Genomic DNA, 18,866 nt, shown 5'->3' on the forward strand with positions numbered 1-18,866 from the left:
GGGTTAGTGGAACTGTAAAATTGTCATTGAAGTGTTTGTAGTGTTTGTAAACCTTAAGAGGAGGCACTGTGTGCCACATTGTGTTGGTAACTGGGCCTGGTATTGTCTAGACCTAAAATCTTGTGTAATTGTAGTTCAGTCTTTATAACTGTTAACTGTTTGAGTGAGTGAGTGAGTGAGTGAGTTTAGTTTTATGCCGCACTCAGCAATATTCCAGCTATATGGCGGCAGTCTGTAAATAATCGAGTCTGGACCGGACAATCCAGTGATCAACAACGTGAGCATTGATCTCTGCAATTGGGAACCAATGACATGTGTCATTTAAGTCAGCAAGCCTGACCACTCGATCCTGTTAGTTGCCTCCTGTGACAAGCATAGTCGCCTCTTATGTTTAGTCACCTCTTGCGAAAAGCATAGTCGCCTTCTATGGCAAACATGGGTTGCTGAAGGCCTATTCTACCCAGGGACCTTAACTGTTTGACTGAATTAATATATTTATTTGGAATAAAACTTGAACTAATATAAGTAAATGGTATTTGAATACAGAATGCCTATTAGAAAGTGGTCAGATGAAACTTATATTATATTCTGGTTAAGTACAGCTTTTGAGGGATGAGTCCTATCCAGGATTAGAACCCACATTCTCAGAGTGATACACCTACTTGTGTTGAGAGCTTCTGTGCCTTGTATGTGTGAGAGCTTCTGTACCTTGAACGTGTTGAGAGCTTCAGTGCCTAGTGCCTTGAACATGTTGAAAGCTTCAGTGCCTTGTATGTGATGAGAGCTTCAGTGCCTTGAACATGGTGAGATCTTCAGTGCCTTGTATGTGATGAGAGCTTCTGTACCTTGAACGTGTTGAGAGCTTCAGTGCCTTGAACATGTTGAGAGCTTCAGTGCCTTGTATGTGATGAGAGCTTCAGTGCCTTGAACATGGTGAGATCTTCAGTGCCTTGTATGTGATGAGAGCTTCAGTGCCTTGAACATGGTGAGATCTTCAGTGCCTTGTATATGATAGGGCTTGAGTGCCTTGTATGTGATGAGAGCTTCATTGCCTTGAACATGGTGAGAGCTTGAGTGGCTTGTATGTGATGAGAACTTCAGTGCCTTGAACATGGTGAGATCTTCAGTGCCTTGTATGCGATAGAGCTTGAGTGCCTTGTATGTGATGAGAGCTTCAGTGCCTTGAACCTGATGAGAGCTTTAGGGCCTTGAACACATTGTGAACCTTTTGTGCCTTGAAGATGATGAGAGCTTCTGTGCCTTGAACATATTGTGAGCTTCATTGCATTTGAGAGCTTTAGTGCCTTAAACATGTTGAAAGCTTCAGTGCTTGAACATGGTTAGAGCTTCGGGGCTTTGAATGTGATGAGAGCTGCAGTGCCCTGAATATTGTGAGACCTTACATCCCTTAAACCTTACAGTCCCTGAAAATGTTATTTGCTTTCATTCTTTGAACTTCAATACCTTGAACATATCAAGTCTGTCATATTATGATTGCAATTTTACAACTTCTTGTTTTCTCTTCTGCAGGTGAACGAATATCCAGATTTCCTGACAGGAGCTGAAAGAGAGAACACCCAACATATCACCATCACATACTTGACCTCTGACCACAGGAAACGATCCAGGAGGCGTCCAAAGAAAACAGGATCTCTCTCAGAACTCAGCATAGACCGGTCCAATGCCTCTACACCGCTTGGATATGCAGAGTCTGTAGAAAGCTTCTCCGAGGATTATGGGTACAGCACTCAGAGTACGTGCAGCTTGCAGGCCAGCAGACCAAATAGTCGAGGATCGGTGGCCTCCAGTTGGAACACCACCAGCAGCATCAATAAGAAGAAGAAGAAGCAGCTGAATGACAGTCTGGATCATGACAGCATCCTACGGTCTCTCAAGGAGGAGCTTGAGGAAGACCTGGACACTGATGACCGACTGGCCACCATCCACTCTGTGCCTTCATCTTCCAAGGGGGCTAGATCTCACAGCAAAAGTCCCCGTGCCTCAAAACCTAACTCAGCTTCGAAACGCCCCCTCCCCAGCCCCAGAAACAGTACAACTGATACAGCAGTCAGTACAAAGGAGCCAAAGTCCCTCACTATGAACACAGACACATCAGATGCCTACCCAGAAAATGATGCTTCCACTTGTGGCTGTACGACTCTCATGTGTCGGGGTCGCAACAAGAATCAGGTTGTGCCAGTTCAGAATGCAAATAGTGCTCAGATGCTAGATCACAAGGGTAATGTGATCTGTGCTCAGTCGGATAAACATCAGCTTGTGCCAGAAATTGAGGTGGAGACAGACTCAGTGGTCATGAGGTCGTCTTCACCTTCCATTCAACATTTTAGTGCCAGTAGGCTATCTATTGATGGCAGTGTTAGAGGCTCTCGATCAGGGACGCCAGACCTAGCACGGCATCGAGGGTGAGTAGAACTTGTGTCATTTGGACATCTGGAATTTGTTCTGAAAGTTGTTCATTTAACATGTCTTATAGCTGAAATATGTCTTGTTTTTTATCTTAACTACCTTATTTTACCATAGATACGTCAAAGTCCTGATTTGACACTGAAAATCAGTATCAAAATAGTGTGTTCCATACATAAGCTGACCCCTTTACAAGTATCAGCACCCAACTAGAATCCGAGAGTCATGATGGGGTCCTACACAATAGGACAATATAATAAGTATATATCTATCTGTTGCTTGTTTCAGTTCACTAGGTCATTTCTCAGTTTAAATCTTGCCAGACTAGGCCAATTCTTTTCAAATTCTTCAAGATCCCAAGCTTGCCAATCTCATTCAAATCAGATCCTTTACTCCTCTCATTGAAGATCTGACTGAGGACCCTTTCATGTCCATTATGTCAAGTCTAGTGAACTTTCTAATCAGCCAATAAGTGTCAAGGCTTTTGATTTCTTGGTATGAAAGATGAGACATGCCGACAAGCACATCTGGTTTCTGTGTCTTGAAAACAGAATAACACAAGTTGAAAATACTATGCTGCTATGTTGTTTTTGATTCATGTTTACTGTTGTTTCTGAAAGCCATCTGACAAATGCTTAGTCTCTGAATATATATCATTTTGATAGAAAAAAAAGCTGTTCCTTTTAAATTAAAAGGAGCCCCTTTGAGATTTGAGATTTGAGATTCAGAAACCTGGATCTTAGGAAATTTAGACTCGATTCAGTTAGAGATTTAGCATTGCAGGTGGGGCAGAAGGGAAATAATGTGGGTCAGGCTCTGTGAAAGGGAAATAATGTGGGTCAGGCTCTGTGAGACAGTCAAGGGTACAGACAGAAGGATTGCGTGTTGTCTGTGCGTGTTTTCATTTGTGCAAGTGAAAATTTCCTACCTCAATTCAGAAATCTTTTTACAAACTGACAGTTGACTGGCTCAGGAACTCATGTAGTCTTTATCATGTGTTTATGTAGATAGGGCACTCAAAGTTCACAAATCATCGAATATACCCTCGTCATTTACTGTATATATTGCCCTAAATGAGTCAGGACCTAGAATACTCTATGGTGCTTAAGTTGCTATGAAATGTAAGTTTATTGGCTAACTGGATTAGCTTGATATGAATAGTACATTCATGGCAAAAGAGAAAATACTTAGTGAATTATTTTAACTGAACATGCTGAAAGTTTAAATGAATATATTCTGATAGCAGTTATGGTTTTTAAATATTGTACATCCATTGAAAAGAGGATGTTAACAATCATATGCCTTATGCAATGTTCTACGTGGATATCCAGAACATAGGAGAAAAAGAAAAAAGTGTATTTGTACCACTGAAATAATGAGAACGAATATTTCCATAACATTCCTAGAATATATCATTGTCTGAAGGGCTAAATAAAGCAGTGATGGAATTTTGTCACGAGACCTTAGATGATTATTATTCTTAGGCCATCAAATTCCTTGGCCCTAAATTAGGTTTCACCAGAGCTTCAGGATTCCTAAAGCATTTTATACTCTGCTGTCATGAATATTAGATGTGCAATTCTTACTTCATGCATGATTTAACAAACATTTTTTCACTTTTTAGTTCATCACCATCAGAATACTGTTTTATCATGATCAAAATGTAAAAAAAACTATCATGAATATATAAGTACATGTAGCTATTTGTATGTTTCCTCTTTTACTCCTCTTTAACAACAGACCAGGTGTCAAATGTGTAAAAGAGGTAAGTGTATGAATTGAATTTCATTGCAGAGTTGTAGACATTATGAAGCCATGTAAATGGTTAGCTTTTTCATTTGTATACATATTTATTCATCAAGAGAGGTTTTTAAAAACATGTTCATGTTAAGTATAATTTCAGCTCTAGCATCTTGGCATCAACGTCAGATCTTGGGGACTCCATGACTGGCCTGAACCTGGTGGGAAGCGAGGGCGGATTGGTGGAGAAACGACGCACTGTGCTGCATGTATACCTTCTCAACCTTACCTCCCCCATGCTCATGCTTATACGTAGTGCCTGGAACAACTATCTCATTGTGAGTACTGGCAACACAGTTGGCAATATATCAGTTATGACATGCCTCAAGTTGATACGTAGTGCCTGGAACAACTATCTCATTGTGAGTACTGGCAACACAGTTGGCAATATATCAGTTATGACATGCCTCAAGTTGATACGTAGTGCCTAGAACAACTATCTCATTGTGAGTACTGGCAACACAGTTAGCAATATATCAGTTATGACATGCCTCAAGTTGATACGTAGTGCCTAGAACAACTATCTCATTGTGAGTACTGGCAACACAGTTGGCAATATATCAGTTATGACATGCCTCAAGTTGATACGTAGTGCCTAGAACAACTATCTCATTGTGAGAACTGGCAACACAATTAGCAATATATCAGTTATGACATGCCTCAAGTTGATGCGTAGTGCCTAGAACAACTATCTCATTGTGAGTACTGGCAACACAGTTAGTGATATACTATTTATGATAAGACCGTAATTCAGTAATAGCATGACAATATTACTGTGCACATGGTAACAGTATTCATGTCCCAACACTGTTATAATATATACCATGATATTATTCCAGTTAGCATGACATTATTACAGTTATAACATGACATTATTGCAGTTATTGCACAACATTATTACAATTATGACATGTTATATAATGGTATTATTACAGTTATAGCATGTCATTATTACAATAGTAACTTGGCACTATTACAGTTATAGCGTGACACTATTACAGTTATAACATGATGATATTACACTTGTAACATGACAGCCTGTTTATGATGAAAGTAGGGCTGAATAAGTATCTCATTATGATTGTAGGAACTGCAGTTAACAATATTCCAGTGATAACATACCAATGTTCCAGTTATAATGAACACAACAATATAATATTCCAATAACATGATAATATCCCAGTTATAATATGGCAATATTCCAGTGATAATATGATGATATACCAGTGATAGCATAACAATGTTGCGGTTGTAACATGACAGTATTACAATGATAACATGGCAGTGGTCAAACTTCTCTCTGTTACAATATAAATTCATGGTAATCTCATCTACTCTGCTTTGACTGTGGATATTTACTTTGTCCATTGACTATGTAAGTGTTAATGGTTGCAACATTTCAATATGGAAAAAACTAAGTTGTTTCTACATTTAGTCGTGAGGAGAATTTTTAGTCAATGATGTCAAACACTGTGGTCCAGAATCAGCACCTACAAGTTCCCAATTCCACCTAGTTTCGTATGGGAAAACAACTTTCTCCTTTGTTTTATTAACTCTTCGTAACACTTTACCTCTAGAAATCAAACTCTGTGAATCTCTCTCAACCTTCAAGTGAAAAGTTCAAACCCACTTGTTTCACAGTGCCAATGAAATTTGTGGACATTTGCGCTTTGTACCAAACCAGAATTATTATTATTCTATTTAACAGAGATGCACCCTCCTCATTGACCCAGAGCTGGAGAAAGTTGCCATGTCAACAGCTATCCGAGGACCCCAGGGCAAGAGGTAGGTTTATCTACATATTATATCTATATCTAGTAATATATACATACATGATCAGGTTGTCATTAAGATTACATGCAAATGTCTTCCAGAAAGGTATTGATATGCAAGCTGTGTTTAACAACAGGTCATCCACATTCAATTAGTGTGTACAGTCTAGTTAAACAATTTCATGTTTTTTAAAATAGTGGCTTTGTAAATTTAGATTTTAGTTTTATTGTTGGTGATTCATGTTGTTAGGCCATATTAAGTTCTGCTACTTGATTTATGATTGCTGACCCTAATTTAATAATAATCATTCATTTTAATTTCGTTTGTGGGTGATGATTTAGTCATTTGTAATAAATGAAAATTCCATGCTCTTGCCCAGTGGAGTGTGCCAATGTCCTGTGTATATTTTTTTTATTATTCCTATAATTTTCTTGTAATCTTGGGCTAAATGATTGTAATGTTTTCCTAATATTTGTGCAGCAAATTTAAAAAATTCATTCAGAGAAAACGGTAAGATGCGACATGGAATGTTCGTCAATCACTCACGACAAAATGCATATGTCACCTTGATGTCACTCAGTGATAGCATGGATAGGTTGTAGAATACTGGTTCACAAAGTGATCACAGCTTCAGCTTGTGTAACTCCTCTAATTTAACATAGACATAGGTGGTTGTAGTCTGTGATTGCTTCATGAAACAGAGCTCTGCAATCATCAGAAGTTAGTGGATGTCACAAATTCAAGGGATCTGTTTTAGTTTCATCACCCTCACATCACTCACGAGTGTATAGTTCATTAAAGGTCAATGTCAGCAAATTTTAAAGTTTGATCAGAGTTATTTGTATTTTCCTTGCTAGATATTGTTGGATCAGATATGGTTTCATGTACTAGATTTCAGAACCAACATCTAGACAGCAGTGTTGGAAGTAGTCTAGATTAGAGTGGACTAACTTTTATGTTCTTAAGGTAAATGGAGCATTTGGGTAGACAAGCGGTTAATGTGTTTGTGTGTCACACCATAGACTGAAGTTTGATTCCCCACATGGGTACAGTGTGAAAAGTCCCTTTGGGGTATCCCCTGCCATGATATTACTGGAATATTTATCTTCAAACGTCCAATGAGATAATGACTGTGTTAGCTGAAACAGTACCAAGACATATTTAGCCAAGTTCAGGAGCAAAACTGGCATTTTATCCCCATTCTAAATGAACTAATTTCAGTCTTAATGGCAGTGTCATTTGAGATGAAAGTGCAGTGCCAGTGTTATCAAAATCTGCCATCTTATTGTGATGTTTCTCAGAAAGAGGGTCTGAAGAAATCATATAAGGTGAACTTTCTGATGCACCAATGTTGAATTAAATATTCAGGGCTCCAGATAAGTTTTCAATACGAGGAGGAAATCGTTATATTTTAAATTTAGGAGTAGTGGAAAATGTTAAGTGTACATTTAGAGTACTGAATGGAAATTCAGGAATTGTGTGTTTCATTTCATTTCGTATATATACCACATCATTGCTACTCTTGTGTAAACAGGTAGATAAAAAATAATCAATACTTTTTCAGATAAATACGTCTGTAAATGATTATAAGACTGTACACCATTGATATACTGCATATCTGCTATTTGTTTCTGATGTATTTCCCACTGTATCATGTATATTTTTTATCCATACATAAACTGCTATGGTCCTTATCTGGAGCCCTGAACATGTGTGACAATGATGTTGGATGATGAATATGTCAATGCCCATAGATAAATGTACAAAATTCTGAAAGCCTAGGAGTATTAAATTGTTTTAAACTGTTATCCACTTGAGATATTGGTGAATTAAAATGTCAATACTGGTAGATAAATGTTTTGATTCTGCATGAAACCCTCAGGTTCAACCCGAGTCTATCAATATATCAACTTGATATTCTGACAAACTGAATTTAACAAAGCTGTTGGATAAATGTTTAATTCCTCATTAATCCTCGGAAGTTTAAACTGTTATCCACTTATACTGTTGGCATATTTGATGTCAAAGAAACTTTGATGGGATTTTCACTGTTACTCGTAGCACTTCCATGGTTTGAGTAGCATATCATTTTATCCTTTGTAGAAACTTGAGTATCAGGTATTCACAGTGAATGTTGTTACATGTGGCCATTCCCAGCCAACTGTCCGCATTAAAACTTTGAGATCAACATTTTATGGAGTAAATTCTTTCCTCTGTTTTATCAAATTTCCAACAGTGTTGAGCATGGGTACCTGAAATCAGCTTCACATATTGTACGAATATGGGAGTCAAACCTTGGTCTTTTGGTGATATGAACACTTACCATGTTAACCAATGACCTACCCCCAGCAAATCTAGAACACAGGTGTATGGAATGTAGATCATCTAGATCTAGGTGTACCAGTGTCCTGATCAGGGTTCAGTATAGACAGCAGCTTCTAGGAACAGGATGTATAGACTAGTGTTGGCAGTATTGATTACACTGACGTTTATTTCTGCGATGCTTCCAGGCTTGTAAACAGGTGAGAAATACTGATTATTCATCTCCGTCTCTTCTAGCTTCTGTCAGCATCCTGTTGCTTCAGACAGTCACTGACTGTCCAGTATTAACCTCTTCAGGAAAACAGCATTGTCACAGTGCTTATCCCAATTCACTGCCTGTGTACTCAAATAACGTTTCCCAGATATGCTTGGAATAACAAGATGGGCGATGTTGTCTCATATCAGTAGAAGTCTTGTATTACCATATTTGACCTTTTTAGCACACATAGACGTTTGAGGGGGAGGATGGATTTCATTTCATGTTTCTTTAATGGCTGATTTGTTTTAAGAAACTGAAATATTGTTTTGGAACATTGGTAAAGTATTTTTCAATTCTTAACCCAGGCTACCTTGACATCTGTGATGTTTGACAAAAATGGTTTGTGTTGTAATGGTTTGTCTGCTAATAGGGTCAAATATGGTATTTAGAAACCATCTTGTTCCATAATTTCAGAATCTTGGTTAACAAATATGTTGACATGGCCTGCTGTGCTTGTCAGAATTAATTCTGAACAAAAATTGTCTCCAGATTTATATTTTCAATCAAACCTAGAGTTGTTTTATTTGCACACATGCAGATATTTGTCATAAACATCAGGGCAAGTGGAAACTTGGTCAGGACAAGTTACTTTCTTAAAGTCACTTGCCCTGTGGCAAGTGGCTTTTAAAAAGTATTTTGAACATCTGTATGTACGCTTCAGAAAGGTTAACTCATCGTCTTGAAACTAAGCTCATTAAAAAAACAGCAGAAACATGACTGTGTATATTGGATAAGTAGATAGTTTGTTTTTGAATAGACAGTTGATATTTAATGAATAGTCAATATATATTTCAGTACACTCAATTATTTAACAGTCTACAGGCAGTGTTTATTTAATGAACAGATGGTGTATATTTGATAACACTTTAACTCTGTAAAAAGCATTAAACCAACGAAAAATGGTGTATTTGAATCCACCTGCTCGATGCAGTGTGGCTTGTTACAATGCCAGCAGTGGGTGGTGGGTAGTTTCTGTAATGATACTGTACTGTAATGAAACTGTGCTTTTGTAACAAATGGAAAAATTCGTATTGCTTGATGTATTTTTAATCAGGTGAAAGCTGCATGCTCTAATCCCCATAGATAGTCCACTCGTTCAGGTGACTACATTAACAAGCTGTCTTAACAGGCATGATGCCTGTGGAGAAATGTTGTACCATCAGCAGTAATGGCAAGTTTGAAGCAAATAATGCAACGTTTTATACCCTTACCATAAAGTGATTGTCAGGTGTAAGTATTGGAGATTCAACCGTCACAAAGCACCAGTGTGCCTGGAATTACTTCTGTGTTTAGCAATCAGTGTTTCAATGACTGAATGCCACTGATCTCAGATGGTTGTAGCTGTATGGGTACAGTGTTTGCTTGCCAGACCCAAGTCTCAGCTTTGCTCCAGGGTACACATGCTCACGATGTAACGCCCTAAGATCAGCTTGTGAAACAGGAGCCTGGGCTTGTTTAGTATTACAGGTACCTGATGTTTTATAGCTGCAATACCTGAACATTAACACTGCTCTAGTCATAATGCACTTGTGCCAAGTAGGGGGAGTAGAGGGTTGCCCCCTCAAATAGATGTCATGCCATGTAAAGTAAAGAGACAGCACACCACTTTAGCCATGCACGCCTGCTTGTCAGTAGATCACCACAGTTTGGACTTTTCAGAGCTCAAGCTTCTTTCTCTACATGTATATTTTGCACTGGTTTAATTTGTATGTTTTTCTTCCATTTCAGTGAATTCACAGATAGCTAATATTAATGATGTTTGCTGATTGTATAGCACATTGTCCATATCTGTTTCTCTGAACTTTTAATTAAAAGATTTTGTGTTTTTGAAATGTGTATTTTGAATGTAGATGGTGAGCTACAGTACCTTGGTACTGCTACCTGTGTGATGTACTGTGTTGTAAAATACTGTACCTGGCAGGCTGAATGATATTAATGTGTTTATGATGTTTGTTCTAGAGTTCCAGATAAGCTGCATATTTGCATAAATATGCTAAAGAAAAGTTGAAATATGCAAGAAATCTAAATCTCAGCGTCTGAAAAAACACTAAAAGTATAAGTTTATGCTTTGTCAAAGTAACAATGTTTATTTACCCAGTACATCAAATTCATGTTGCGTATCATATCAGTTCAAGCTATTCAAACATAAAGTTTTTCCACCTCTAAATATTTGCAACTTAAAATATCTTGAATAATTCTAATTGCAAGTAAAATGTGCAACAGAAATAGAATACTAATCGTGGTTTATCAACCCATCACTGATTAGCCTATCTGTAAACAGCAATCAATCAGATAGCTGTTTTCTTTCTGTAAACAAATTGATAATAGTGAACAAGTGTGATCGAAAGCTTCCACATGCTTTTTAAAAAAAAATAACTGAAAAGCTGTTCTATCTATAGCAACAAATACCCACCAAACCTTATCACGGCTGATGGTGGATAATGCATAAAAATGCTTCCTTTTTACAAAACCTCACTGTTATCTTTCTGCATTATCGTGCAGTCATTCCACAGGATGCTGTCAGTTATGTGTTTGTTTCTCATTCTTTAGAAATGTAGTACTAAAAACCCACCTGGGTTAGAAATGATCTTCACCAACCCATGCCTGATGTAGAAGGCAACTTACAGGTTTGAGGTGTCAGACTTGCTGGCTTGATTGACATTATGCCATTGTATCCCAACTGCATAGACCGATGCTCATTATCTTGATCATTGGATTGTCTGATCCAGATTTGATTGTTTACATGGCACCTCCCTAATGCTGGAACATTGTTGAGTCAAACATTAAACAACAAACGAACAAACAGTACTGAAATTGAAGTTGAAGTTATAACAAAATGATTTTTGACTACCCACTATGAATTTTTCATTTTTATGTTAAATTAGAATGCTGTTTCAAATGGGGTGAAATTGCACCAGGGGGTAGTCAAATGCCCCAGTTTATTTCAAATGATTACATACATGCTTTAAATGCATAACTTTTGTCATCTTTGATGTTATATTCTTTATAGTTCCCTAATAACTTTTATATGAAGAACATTATATCAACATTAACATTAACTATGCATTTTATGGTATATGTTTGATCATTTTAAATACATATGACTGAAATAGTATCAATGACCAAATTTGCTGGAGCATTTTGTAGCTGAGGCAGTTCAACTGGTACCCATTAGGTACCAAATCTGTAAGAGACTTCACATAAGCTGGAAAATGTTTTGCTATAGTTCCGTACTGGACCCCTAAGTACTGCAGTCTACCTAAACATTGCTGAATACAACGGCAAATCATGAAGTACTCGCTAAATCGATTGTTTTCTATTTTGTCCAGTTATGCACATCAGCATCAGACTCGCTATTTTTCAGTAGTGAAAGTCGTTCTGTATTCTCATCAAGTCATTCTAAGGTTATGACCGAGCACCATAACCATTTACACAAGTAAAAACTAGAGAAATATGCATTGTCCTGAATAGTACTGAATAGTACTGTATAGCTCACTAGTTTGCAGGGAGTAACTCACCTACACTGGAATATCATCTTGCAAGATGTGAAATCAGATGATACTGACACAGTCTAACATCCATTTCAGAAATAACTCGACAAACATCTTTTACTGCTTCAGAAACCATAGACACTGTTAAGTTGAAAGGTAAAATCAAAGAAAAAGCAATCGGCAACAGGCAAATATGACGTCATGGCACGTTTGCCCCCAGCTCATTAACTGATGGGTGTTTCTGTAATAGGCGGCAATATGAGTATGTTTTTTTTACTTTTTTTTTGTGATTTTACAATATTTTTGTTCAATTCTAATCAAGGAAGGTAAATTTAAAAAATGCCTTTACCTCTATGAAAAGTGTTTATGCTCCTTTAAGTGTGCATTTGATAGACTTAACTTGGAAACAGATAGCTTGAATAATTTATCCTGGGAATGTTTTTGTATTTAGATAAAATTAGTATTCTGCAATGTGTACCAGTATTGCTCCATTGAGGGTAATTTCTTATAATCTGGTAGAAACATGGGAATAGTGATCAATATTGTCATTTTCTGTTGAACAGTTTGTTAATACTGTTGAATATTTGATGGTGGTTAGGATGATAGTCTTCAAGCAACAGTGAACCTAATGAGAAACTGATTTTTTAGTAGATGTGACGTGATTATACTTAAAGTAGAAATTATTATTTAGCTATGAATACATTATAGTGATTGCTGAGTCAGACATTAAAGAATAAACAATATGGATTTTCAACTAACTTTTTATATTCGAGGTACAAAGCTACCCAAAGTATCAGGTGTTTTCCAGGTTTTGTGCATGGTGCAGATATTTGATGACAGTATGAACAAATGTATTCTGTGTACACAGAAAATTACATTCCATCCCAAGAGATTCGCAGTATTATTCATTTGTACCCAGTTCTTAACTACATAGCTCCAGTAATCGAAGTTGTTTTTAATCTTACAGAACCATTTAGTACATGAAGTAACTAATAGATATTTTAGTAACCTTAAAACATATTCTGATGTACCTTGACCTTTAGCTTGTGGGTCAAGGTAAAATCCTAGGGTCTATTTTGGCTCCTTGTATGCCATTTGTTTTGTCAATATGAACACTATTTTAAGACACAAGAATTATTAGGTCACTACTTTGATTTAAGGCAACGTGTAATCACATGATTTTTTTGGGAGCCATGCGTTACCCCGTAATTTACCGGTAACCGAATCTGCTGTACTGCAAAGCTTGGTTTTACAAGAGATGACTGTATCAGCATACTTTTACAGAATGTTAATTTGTTCCTCTTGTGTTTAAAAAATGTTATTGATATTAATATTATGTTGTGAACAATGAGAGTTGAGGACCAGTTTGAGATGGAGACGGTAACGAGGTTGTAGACGTTGACTATTCAACAAGAGTAGGACATCAATAATAAACAGTAATTAACTTACACAGTGTTTGCCCTAGGCAAAAAATTTAGCAGTCATCATGACTCATTGGTGTCATGAGAGGGAGTCATGGATATCTTTTTGGGAGTCAACCTCTGTATGGAACTTTCATCAAGATATTAACTGTGATTGTTTAATAGCAACAAAAACAAGCTAAGGCACTTCAGGTATTTAATCAGCACTCATCATGATTACACAGTGCCATTTAGAAAGTGGTCAAATGAAACATATGTCATATTTGGGATTTCACTTTCTTAGTAAAGTACAAATTCTATGGTTTTTTTTGGTTGAGTCCCATCAGGCATTCGAATCCCCACCCTCAGAGTTAGGCACCTAATCGCCAGCACTCAAAGTCAGCCACCAAGCAAGTTTAAGTGGAACTCGCAGTAGCTGAGTGGGCGAGGTGGGCTCGTGAGCAGTTAACCGGCAAACCGTTCATTTTAGAAGTTTAGATTATCTGAACTAAGGTCCCATTATCATTGTGTTGACAATGGCTCAGGCTTCTAAAGTCACTGCATGTATGAGATAATTTGAGCTCCAAATAAGCAGGTGTTCTACCAACACTTTTCTTGGTACTGGGGTTGAAACAGGTAATAATTTAAAGTATTAGAGTCCCCACATTCAAGTACTTGAATACTTGATTACACGTCTTTGAGACTGTGAAGCAGATGATACGAAATCGTGTAGCGATCAAGTCTAGAAAAACGTTGAAAATCAGAAGCTCTGAAACATGTTTTCCTGGTGTTATGAACAGTAGCTACACCTTTGTTTCTGGTACGAATTTTTAGCTATTTAGATTTTTTTTATCAAAACTAATTATCCCATCTGACAGCCCAAGTGTTGTTATGCTATGTGTAAGTTATATTTGAAGCCTACTGAATAAGAAACAGACAATGGACCAGCCCTTACATAATCAACATTATGAAATATATTGTGATTTGTTCTGAAGCTCGTTAGTAATTACATGATCTACTGGTATGAATTAATGACACAAGTTTGAATAAAATTTTAAACTTTAACGTATTGATGGCAAGCAACTAGTTTGAATACAAACCATAATTTTCAATAACAAGCAAATATCCTGAATGAATGAAGTCATCATTGGTTCTGTAGATACTGTTAAAGGGGCACTGATGCGGAGCAATTTCCGTGGACTGGTGTAAACTTTTGTTATTGTTTTTCTCCCGTGAGTACCCGGATGATATCCCAGAATTCGTGACTGGTTCGTGACCTCTGCTGCGCAGTCCGTAGGCGCAGCTGATAGTTTAATTATAGACAGATCAACTGAGGTGAAGTAATTTTTTACTTCATTACAAATGTATTATGAAAACAAATGAAACACTTTGAAGGTTAATCATCTGCCAGTGGTAGAAATAGTAAAAAACTATTAGGACGGAAAAATAACGAAGCCAATGTACGTCTCTATATTTTGCCTCATAACCCTAATTAGTTTATTGTCATATTTGTATGATTCTGAAAATTAATAAAAGAACACACGATCTGCTTATACTCATAGTAAATTTCTAACATAACAGCAACATTTATACAGTGTATAGATTGCCAATGTGGATCCTATTTCACACACATACACGATCTAGTGTGTGTTTTCTGTCATACAGATTCTGCTGAATGCTACAACAAATAAATTAAAACAAAATGCAAATAATGAATGTAAAACAGACTAATTTTATAGCAACAATGTCAGGCTACTATACCTTGTTCAGGAGTGTATCCATCAATATCCACGTAAAAGAAATCGTATTCCATTCATCTGCAGCTGGTAAATAATCCTGCTCTGTGTCGCGTGTCTTACAACTGTCTCATTTTTCGAAAAAGTAACACATCGTTTCAGGTCTTTCGTTGGTGAAAACCAGATAAACCTCTCATTGGTCTCCCAAGATAGCACACCTGGCAACTAATTGTATGATGTCCACTCTTCTAAGCAATTTAGTTAACCAATAATGAACAATCAATCAATCAACGCAAGGGTGGTTAATTCTTTGAAGGGAGGATGTTGTTTTTGCACTCGCACTTTACGACAGGGTGTTGTCATCTACACACACTGCCTTTCGACAAATTCGCTAGAAGATAAAAGTAATTAATCAATCAGTGTGTTATCGGTTAATCCTTTGATCAAACTCAGCTGATAAACCCTCTTGCATCACTTACATGCACATATTACATAACACACAATACATTTGCCATTACAGACCTTAATTTATAATGTTGAGTATTTACTCCAGACAGGAGAAATGCCAAATGGGAACCTTTGTTGAGTAACCGAAGTGGTGTTACTACTAATTATACCTGTTAAAACATCATTAATTGACCATCCAGGGAATGATGACAAATAACACGTGTAGGTTTACACCATCACGCGCGAGTTACAGCAAGGAAGATGTAATCTCTGTGTCGCATGCAGCCTGAAAACACTTATGGGCCGAAACTGTTTTGAGGATACCAACGGAATTTCGTTACAAAAGGAATACACACTAGCATTTGCTGTGTACTTGGGTAAATAGGTGAAATAAGGGTTTTTTTACGTAAGAAAATTTTCAGATTTTTCTACCAAAGGCAAAGTCATCGTTTTTTGTTTACGAATTCAAATAAATCAACTGTGTGTTTTTACTATCATAAATAAGAAACCATTGTAGCTACCATAGCTACCAAAATTTACGTGTGATATTTGCTATCACAGCTCAACCAACACCCAAAACTACCTAAATATAAAGCTTTGCAACCTTCCGTACTGAAACAAATGGCTTGCTACGTGCCTGTAGACATCATATTTTCATGTGACATGATTAAATATCGAGGTTAAAAACGCAGAAATAGGATCAAATTGGATCAGTAACTATACCATCCAAGCATCCGAAAAGTACTACACTGCTGCGATATTTGGTTACGATCGGACAAGGAATACCATGGATATTTTTAAACAAATGGCATATGATGGGCATCCGGCCTCCTGACTGTTTAGGTGAAGAAATTCTACTAATATGGACAGGAGCCCAGTTCCTTTGTCCGTCACGGTCGAAGGAGCGGGCGCTGACCAAATTGCGGTTTGGTTTCGTAATTAGACCGTTGGCGAGAAACATTATTCGCTCCGCATCAGTGCCCCTTTAACATACACTGTTAACAGTGTTAACATACACTGTTAACAGTGTTGACATACACTGTTAACAGTGGCACACTGGAACAACATGGGATTTGATTCAAATCAAATGTAGATTTGATACTCCAGGTAAAATATTGAACTATGTGCACCAATGAACTGCATCATTTTCTGCATCAGATGAGTCAGGCTGCATGCAGAGCTGATAACCTCCATCACCAGTTCTATCTAGACGAAGTAATCATTGCTTTCAGGTTGAATAATTAATCACTAGGTTTTCCATTGTTCCTACTTTTCCTGAAGGAAAATAGTTAAGGCTGACACTGTGGTTTGCATGTTGTTTTTAGTGATGGGAATCGGAAACCAAATCCACCATTGATTATAGGAAGACTTTTGGAGAATGAATATTGATTATAATTGAAATGTATGCATTTTTAAAGTGATCGCCAATTGCAAGGGTTTTGACAACTTTTTTTTTTGTAGTTAATGTTTTCTATAACTAATGCTGTCATGCAATGAAATTCACGCATGCAAGAAAGACACTGGACTTGTTACTAAACAATAGAAGTGGTTAAAATTTTACAATGTGCATAGCTTTATGCTGTTGAGCGCATGGTTGTTTGTGAAGACTCATCAAATATAATGGTTAATGTACTTCATCAAGTGTTATACTCTAACAACACAGTTCTGATTAATTTGAAACACGTTTTTTTCCAAACGATTATCATTTTTTATTCTTCTTTCGATCATATTCTGTTATCGGAACAACGCTAGTTATTTATTTTCCCTGGTTTTTGTTAAGGCTGAGATAGTGCTTTGCATGCTGTGATTATGTAATTGTGGTGAAATAGGTGAAGTACTCATTGTTTTGGATGAAAGTATTTAATTTTGTCTGTGTATTGATCATAGTGTTGTATTGGGTTGATCACTGTTTGAAAATTATCTTTAAGAGAGTTGTAGATTGTTTTTTTTGTTTTTTTTCTCCTTTTTTTTGCAGCAAGATTAACATATTTTCAGATTCTGGGAAAAACTGTTTTTCTATAATCTTTTTCACCTCAATATATTTACTTCAGTCACTGGGTTGTTAATATAATCATGGTTCCAATTTGTCCCAGTTATTCATTTACAGGTTTGTTTACACCATACCCCCATATGTGGGTTTTAGCTAAATGATAGAATGTAGGCATCAATCGCTTTGCGACTTTCTCATGTTGAAATGACATGCTGCAATGTAACTGGAATATTGTTGAAAGCTGCATTAAAACGCAGCTCACTCACTAGCTCACTGCCTGAGGGATTCTGAGTTGATACAACGCCATGAATGTAGGGACCATGGGACTCAGTTGACTGTTGAATATGTTTCTATACATATTTCGGGAAGCCATGGGAATTCTGGGTTGGCGACATCCTTCAGGCAGCAAGGTCTTGTTGTAAGACCCAACAAAATGGATTAGATGGTCTTACTCTTTGTCTTAATAATATCAATAACTGTTTATTGTGGTCCAGACTTGATTAGCTACAGACCTCCTTCATACGCAACAAACATAGATGGGGTGTTTGTGTTGATGATTGTGAGTGCTTATTGTTATGAGGCAGCATAACCTGAAAGTTGTGGTGTATGGTTATATAATCAGGGTGTTAACATCTCTCACTCACTCACTCTCTCCAGAGAGAAGACCGAGCTACTATTCAACCAGCTGAAGAGGGAGCTGTTCAATGCCTCTAACACCATGGATGAGCTGTACAGCCTCCTTGTGGAACTCAAGGCAGCCACAGAGAAGAACTTTGCTCTCAAGAAACTCTTCTGGAGGGTGAGTAGGAGTGGAATCAAACTTAAATTGCATCGTATGCAGATACTCAAATTAATGCCAATAACTTACATTGCATGTGACCTGTGAAGGTCCAGGGTAGAATAGGCCTTCAGCAACCCATGCTTGCCATAAAAGGCAACTATGCTTGTCGTAACAGGCGACTAATGGGATCGGGTGATCAGGCTCTATGACATGTCATAGGTTCCCATTTGCGTTGATCGATGGCATAAAACTCAACTCACTCACTCACTACATTGCAAGTCCTTTTTCTGATCTGGTAACAGATACAGGCCAGGAGCATGGGCTAGCCTTAACAGTTAATGCATTCACTCATCATGCTGATTACTTAGATTTGATTCCCTCATGTGTGAAGCCTATTTCTTGTGTCGTCTGCTGTTTTATTGCTGGAATACTGATAGAAGTGG

The 18,866-nt window shown here is 37.2% G+C and overlaps 1 protein-coding gene across 1 annotated transcript in view; it reads left to right on the forward strand.

Moving 5' to 3' along the window:
• LOC137296292 (uncharacterized protein C12orf56-like) overlaps window positions 1–18,866 on the forward strand; it is a 48,450-nt gene that overhangs the window by 21,266 nt on the left and 8,318 nt on the right. The window contains exons 2-6 of the mRNA XM_067828056.1: window positions 1,531–2,423; window positions 4,328–4,502; window positions 5,933–6,009; window positions 8,508–8,519; window positions 18,300–18,441. Of these exons, the coding sequence (XP_067684157.1) occupies window positions 1,531–2,423; window positions 4,328–4,502; window positions 5,933–6,009; window positions 8,508–8,519; window positions 18,300–18,441 (1,299 nt within the window). The remainder of the gene's footprint in view (window positions 1–1,530; window positions 2,424–4,327; window positions 4,503–5,932; window positions 6,010–8,507; window positions 8,520–18,299; window positions 18,442–18,866) is intronic.

Source organism: Haliotis asinina, chromosome 9, assembly GCF_037392515.1.
Source record: "Haliotis asinina isolate JCU_RB_2024 chromosome 9, JCU_Hal_asi_v2, whole genome shotgun sequence".
NCBI lineage: Eukaryota > Metazoa > Mollusca > Gastropoda > Lepetellida > Haliotidae > Haliotis > Haliotis asinina.